The sequence below is a fragment of the Halyomorpha halys genome, unplaced genomic scaffold (genome assembly GCF_000696795.3).
Source record: "Halyomorpha halys isolate HHAL.00 unplaced genomic scaffold, Hhal_1.1 Scaffold72.1, whole genome shotgun sequence".
NCBI classification, from domain to species: Eukaryota; Metazoa; Arthropoda; class Insecta; order Hemiptera; family Pentatomidae; genus Halyomorpha; species Halyomorpha halys.
Window position 1 is genome coordinate 631531 of NW_027109364.1, and position 7191 is coordinate 638721.

Consider the following 7191-nt stretch of genomic DNA (forward strand, 5'->3'; position numbering starts at 1 on the left):
TTCATCTTGTCTATTCTTTTGTTTGTATATATTTTAAGAGAGTTTTTTTTTGTTTTTTTTGTTTTAGTATGTATGAGATCATTTATCAGTATTACCTATTGCCCTCAGCTGTGTGGCAGATTGTAATATCTATCAATAAATAAAAAAAAAAAAAAATAGTGTCAATAAATTGTAAAAATATATTTAAGTTTTGTTTATTTGTGGGTCCCCGACCATCTTCTCTTAACAATCTGCGGTCAACTATACTTACTGCCTCATAATATATTTTTTCCTTGAGTTATAGAGAAACGTCGGCAAAGAAGTTCCCCTTCAAAAATTATAATAACTGGCTATCAATAGATAGAACTATCTCGTTTTACTTCCTCAACTAATTTTAATTAGTGTTCAATCCATTATGGAGTAATTAATTTCAAATTAGTTATCTCGGAGAGAATTATATTTCTAGATGAAGTAATATCTACGGGTCACTCACCCGCCATCGTAACCTGAAACCGATGGAGCGTTGGAGGCAGCCAACTGCTAAATGGGAATACGATCAATTATGTTATTGAGTCGCGTGGATAATGGGTAATGGTAGTCTATCTTCATTTCTTGCAACATTGTCCACTTTTGAATTTTATAGAAGATACGGCTTATATAAGTTTCAATTATCTATATATGGAATATATATAGTGAGAAAGTATTGTGAAAAGTTTGCAATTCGAAATTTTGACGAAAATACATGTTTTGAGGTTACTTTGAGTTCGAAAAACCCAGTCCTGAAAATGGTACAGACCATCTGAACAACCTAGTTCGAAAATGAAAATCATACGAAACTGAAATTTTATTTACATTTACTAGACAAACGGTCTAAATTGCCAATCCATTGCAAAAGACTGATCTACATGACTATTATAAGGCCTATCTGGACATACGGAGTTGAGCTTTGGGGCTCCACTATACCATCAAATTCCTCCCGAATCCAATCCTTACAATCCAAAATCCTTAATGCTCCTTACTTTGTCACAAATCAAGTCATCCATAAGGACTTTATGTTACCGATTTGGCCAGAACCAGATACCATTCTTTCCATGATAAACTTACCAACCTCCCAAATCCACTTGTTTCTAACCTCGCTTCTCCTTCACTACCTAATAATCCTCCTAGGCGTCTGAAAAGAAGATGGTCTCGGGATCTTCTCCTCTAGAAATGTTATTGGAGCTCTATCAATGGGTAGATTCTCCACATGTATCATGTCACTATGTCACCTACAGCAAATTTACTTGTCTATATTTTTATACAGTTGTAAATAACAATAAATAAATGATAAACAAAAAAATTAAATTAAAGGTGGCTATTTACCTGGAATATGACAGCAACTTTTTCGATAGTAATTTTCTCAAAAACGACTTTAAATATTTTTATTAAAACCAGTATGTGGATGTAGGATTAAATGATCTTGATAATATCAATTATATCATATTCTCATTGAAATAGGGTGATAGGGCTTAAATAATGAATTTAAAAAAAAAATTAAATACCTTTAATTCTATAATATATATAAATGATTCACAATAGCTTTCAAAATATGAAAATGGTCGGTGGAGCGGTCAAAAGGAACATAAAAAGGTCAAGAACTATTTATTCACCCAAGTTTAGTCCCAATTTTCAGGGCTTCATCTTGGCTATAAAAAGATACTAAACAACTAAAAATATATTGACAATATAGGATAATCATATAAAAAGAAGTCTTTGTATTTGTAACAATTTTTGTAAGATAATAAAATACTAAGAATTCTTTGTTTCTAATTATTCTACATTGCCAACATATTTTTAGTTGTTTGTATCTTTTTTTAGCCAAGATGAATCTCAGCAATGTGTGGCGAAACGTCAGTAAGTAATTAGCTGTTAACTATTTTTTGTTCCTTTTTACCGCCTCCCGACCATCTTATTTATATAACTTTAATTATTTCTTATTTCAAATAAATAACGAGCTCTCGTTGTTGACAAATAAAGATAGATATTTTTGAAATTTTTTGTATTTGTAAGATAATAAAATATATAAAATTCTTTGTATCTAATTATCCAACATTGTCATCATAGTTTTAGTTGTTTGTATCTCTGATAAAGCCATGTAAAATGGGGTGACACGTCGGCAAATAATTATTTGTTAACTATTTTTTGTTCCCGACCTTCTCCTTCATATACTTTTAATTATTTTTTATTTGAAATAAATAACTAGTTCTCATTTGTGTGAATAATAAACAATAGATAAATACAGAATATTAAAAAGTTTGATGAATAATTTAAGGGTAATGACGGAAAAATTTATATAGATTCGATCGAAATATTACCGAAACCGCCCAATCTTTACCGCATGCCAGTGTTTGTCTACTATTTCATTGTATTTTGTTATACTGTTGTATTCTTGGCTGAACTATTGTATATATTGAGTCTCAAAAACAATGCCTATAAAGTTGAAATTGTTAATGTTAGTCCCCTAATGTAATTGTGAAATACTGGAAGACTGGATTTAAAAAAAAAAATATTCTCTGAGTGGTTTATCCATTTTATTTTATTAATTTCATTGCTATTTCTGTAAATCAGTTATTCATTATTGGTTTATCAGTTCTTTATTATTATTTTTGTTATTACTTTTATTATTAATGTACGGTATCCGAACTAGTTGTTGCAGGGGAGGTGCGAGGGGGGGAGGGGAGGAGGTGTTCAGATTTCAGAAAGTATTAAGAAAAATGATCGCTCTCTCTTTCCATTAACATTTCGTCAGGTGCTTGGAGTCTTATGACATCGCCGTATTCTGGCCGGCTACACTTTTCTTTTCTTTTACAACCTCAGTAAATGCTAAATGAGGCTTTAATTTGTTAAAATTATAATATGGTTCATTTATAAGTGAAAACAAATATAAATAAAAATAACGTATACTCTTTGTATGGATTTATTTAAAACGTGATACAAAAAAAAATGTTCACCAACAAAATTTGTATTAATTATATTTCTACTATAAATTAAATCAGTTTTACCGAATCAAATGATTTATATAATAATTATTATGTATTTCTAATTCTAACAAAATATATTATGAACACTTCCTTGTGTAAAAATTTTCACTTTCGATTTTCACAGTGATTACAATAATTTTCCTATAGATCGGAAACTTAAAACTATCCTTTAAATGTCCTTTTATATACGTAACTTTTTTTTTTTTTACGCCAGTTCGGGTTACTGGAGTGTTCGAAGTGCGTATTAAAGATTTAAAAATCTGTAGTCAAATTTAGAAGCGTATTTATATTCTAAATTTCTTTATCGGCGGATATAATTACCCTATTAATTAAATTAACTTTCAGTGCAAAATTGTAATGTTAATAAAACTGTAGTTTACGCTATCGAAAAACAATTAACTATGAGTTTTAATAAAATAAATATATATGTAAAAACAATGAGGTTATTTCAATAGAAAATAATTATAAAATAAATTACTTATCTATGAATATTTATTGTAAAAATATTTAGAATTTTTTATATATATAAATGATTCACTGTATTATTTCAAATTGTGTAGAAAATTGAGGGAGTTAAGGAGTCAATATATTCCTGAGGTACAAAAACCTTTGTTCAAAAATTTTAAGTTAAATCCTTCCACTGGATTTCTGAATCCATTTTCCAGACATAAAGAAATTGTACGTATTTAAGCATAAAGTTATTGACAATATATATTTTATGATTAACGGTGGAGAAACAAAAATGTCTACCCCTAACGTGTTTACTCTGATAACGATGTAAATCCCAACGTATTACCATAATTACGAAGATGGTCGGGTTGCGGTCAGAAGAAAACAAAAAATCAGTTATAAACTATTTAGTTGCTGACGTTTCGCCCCACTTTGTCGAGCTTCACCAGGGCTAAAGAGATACCAAAACAAGTAAAAATATGTTGACATATTTGGAAAATAAGATATAAAAAGGTAAATATGAGCGAAAAGAAAATTATATACAAATGAACAAAAAAAAGAAATATAAATAGTATTAATGTAAAACATATTTTTATGATGAATGGAATATGGTCCGGGTGCGGTAAAAAAAAACTCAAATAGTAGAATTATACTATTTTATTGAGCCAACGTTTCGCCCCACGTTGCAGGGCTGTTTTGACGGCAGTCAAAAATAAAGTCACTTTATAAAATAAATTCACTTTATTTTTGACTGCCGTCAAAACAGCCCTGACGAAGCCCTGCAACGTGGGGCGAAACGTTGGCTCAATAAAATAGTATAATTCTACTATTTGAGTTTTTTTTTACCGCACCCGGACCATATTCCATTCATCTATTCACACGGTCAATCAACAATCTTCCAACATATTTTTATATTTAAAGTTAAAAAATATTTTTATCATTGTCTGTTTTTTATTAAAATTATTTGTATTTATTTTTTTCATTCATTTATATATAAATTTTCTTTTCACTTATACTTAAATAATTTGAATTCTACCTTAATTTACCTTTTTGTATCTTAATATCAAAATATTACTATATCAAAATGTTTTTTTTATCTTTTTAGCCCTGAAAGTTCTACAAAGTGGGGCGACACGTTTTTTTTTTGTTTTCTTTTCACCGCTCCCTTGACCACCTTCTTCTCAATTTATAATTTTTGTTTTTAAATTCATTTGATATTCATGAAGTGACCTATTTTTCCCGTTCGGTAATCCGACTTTTTGCCTAATCCGAATCCCCCTTGATTTTAATTAGTTCGGGTAAGCGAGGAGATTCCAATGAAGTATATCGCATATCTGTTAAATACAAATTATTTATTAAGTAAAAACTTTTAAAGCAAACTAGCATTGTGACGAATAGATTACAGAAATAATATTAAACTTATAGAGAATTTACCTTGAAGACGGTGGAGTATTTCGAAACGTCGGGGTTTATATAATTAAAGTTTAAAAAAGACTTTTGTAAAGTAAAGTACTTATCATTGAAGATTTATATAAAAAATAAATATATTATTTAAGAGCTATACTAATATCTTAAAATATCTACGTATGGCCCGCGAACCTCAATTGACCGACTGTTGGTTTATTGAGTAGGTTTCTGTATTATTTTTTTAAAAATATTTATTTAAATTAGAATAAATGCATTACAAGCTTATTGATAATAATTTTAAAAATTATATAATATTTTTTATGTAATGAATGAGTAACGCTTTTCGATTATTTATAAAAATAATTTTTGAAATGAGTGACAGTGTTGAGCGATAAGCGGTATGGTGCAGTGAGTGTTATATACAGGTGTACATAGTGTACTATATATGTACTGACTCGTCGGAGCCCCTGGACCTGAGGGGGCTGGTCCGCTGGAGGCTTCCACTGCTGGAGGAGCTGCTCTCGGTCCGGCGCGGCATGCCCCACTGGCCCGCGGGACACCCCCCACCACCGGCCCCGCCGCTCTGTCCAATACGATACGCGCTATTAACTTGTTACAGACGGCGATGCAAGAAATTACTCTCATAACAAATACACCAGAAAATATTTTTTTTAAATTCATTTATAGATATTTCCAACTTTATTAAATATATACACAACAAATAAATTTGCTATTAGATATAAAATGACATGATATGAACATGTGGTGAACCAACACATTGATAGAACTCCAATAACGTTACTAGAGAAGAAGATCTCGGGGCCATCTTTTTTTCAGACGCCTAAGAGGATTAAAACATCGGTTTTGTGAGCAGCCCTATTTAAAGTCATGTTAAATGCATAAGAGCTCCTACCGGATTTTCTGAGCAACTCGTTTTATAACCTTTCTTTCCAAAACTTCTTGTTACTGCTTACTTCTAAGTTTTTACTTTGTGTGAAAGTTTGTCAACTAAGTGCCTTGTTGATCTTCTAAATGGTGTGGAAGAGAATCAAGATGAGCTAATTATCAACTCTCATTACATTGTCAGGCTTTGCTTTATTAATTAGCAAGTACCCTAACACGACAACAAACAAAACGGTGAGGAGCTTTGTTGCGTGACGTCATTCTCCATTTAACGTTGGGTTGAAAGAGAAAATATGAAAAAAAAAAGAAGGTAGAAAAGGAAGAACGATAAAAAGAACCAAAGCGATGAATTAAATAAATAAAGAAAAAAAAAAGTCATATACTATTATTATATATTAGGGGTATTCAAGACGTTGTGTTAAATGTAAAATGTTTTACCATGTTAAATGTTATATGGATTGTAAGCTGCCCTATTTAAAGTCATGTTAAATGTTATTTGCATAAGAGCTCCTACCGGATTTTCTGAGCAACTCGTTTTATAACCTTTCTTTCCAAAACTTCTTGTTATTGTTTACTTCTAAGTTTAGATTATAGTAATTTATTACAACACGCTTAAAGTGGAACTTGTGTAAAAGGTTCGCCACTAAGTGCCTTGTTGATCTTCTAACTGGTGAGGAAAAGAATCAAGATGAGCTAATTATCAACTGTTATTACATTTGCGTCCCTTTTCTTAACGAGAAATTCCGCGAGACCTTCGGAGAGAGTGAGTTCACCGTGAGAGGCCTCTGGTTTGGATCTCGCGGAAAAATACCAGATAGTACACGGAGCATCTTAGAAGGCCTAGGTGTTAGCATTGGGGATATTGCGATCTTGGCAGAAAATATTATTTTGGACTCCCTGGGGATCATACACCATCACCTGCATGGGAATTAGCTCGGAGATTATTCTTTGTTTTATTTATTTATTTTAATATGTTGACCTCTCTATTTGTGTGTTTTAACGTCTTTATTCATTAAATAATTTAATTTTATTAGTACTATTGTTTTTTTTAAAACTTATTTATCCATTCAAGTGTTTCCTGTAACCGGTTTTTTATTATATTTTCCTTTTAATCTATGTGTTAGTCTTATTCTTGTAAAATGTATCAATTTGTTTGTTTTTGGTAAACTGATCTACTGCTGTGACTATAAATGATGGTCTGATCTCACATTACCGTCTAATATTGAATTTGTTTAGCGGGTCACTGAAGAGGATCTAGGAGGGTGAATTTCGGAGAGCGAATTTGTTGATCGGGTGAATTAAAAATTGTGAAAGGGTGAAATTGGAGGATGAGAAGGAAAAATAGGAATGAATTGAAACATTTGTATTTGCTGTACAGACCGAAATTGAATGTAAAAGGAAACTGTAGGGGAAAAAAAATTGTTTATTATAT

At 30.8% G+C, this 7191-nt stretch overlaps 1 protein-coding gene across 1 annotated transcript in view; it reads right to left on the minus strand.

Moving 5' to 3' along the window:
• Positions 1–5425, minus strand: part of LOC106692798 (kinesin-like protein KIF12) — a gene marked incomplete in the record, with an annotated part of 134643 nt that extends 129218 nt beyond the window's left edge. The window contains 1 exon segment of the mRNA XM_067047557.1: positions 5312–5425. Within this exon segment, the coding sequence (XP_066903658.1) occupies positions 5312–5394 (83 nt within the window).
• Positions 5426–7191: the final 1766 nt, after the last annotated feature.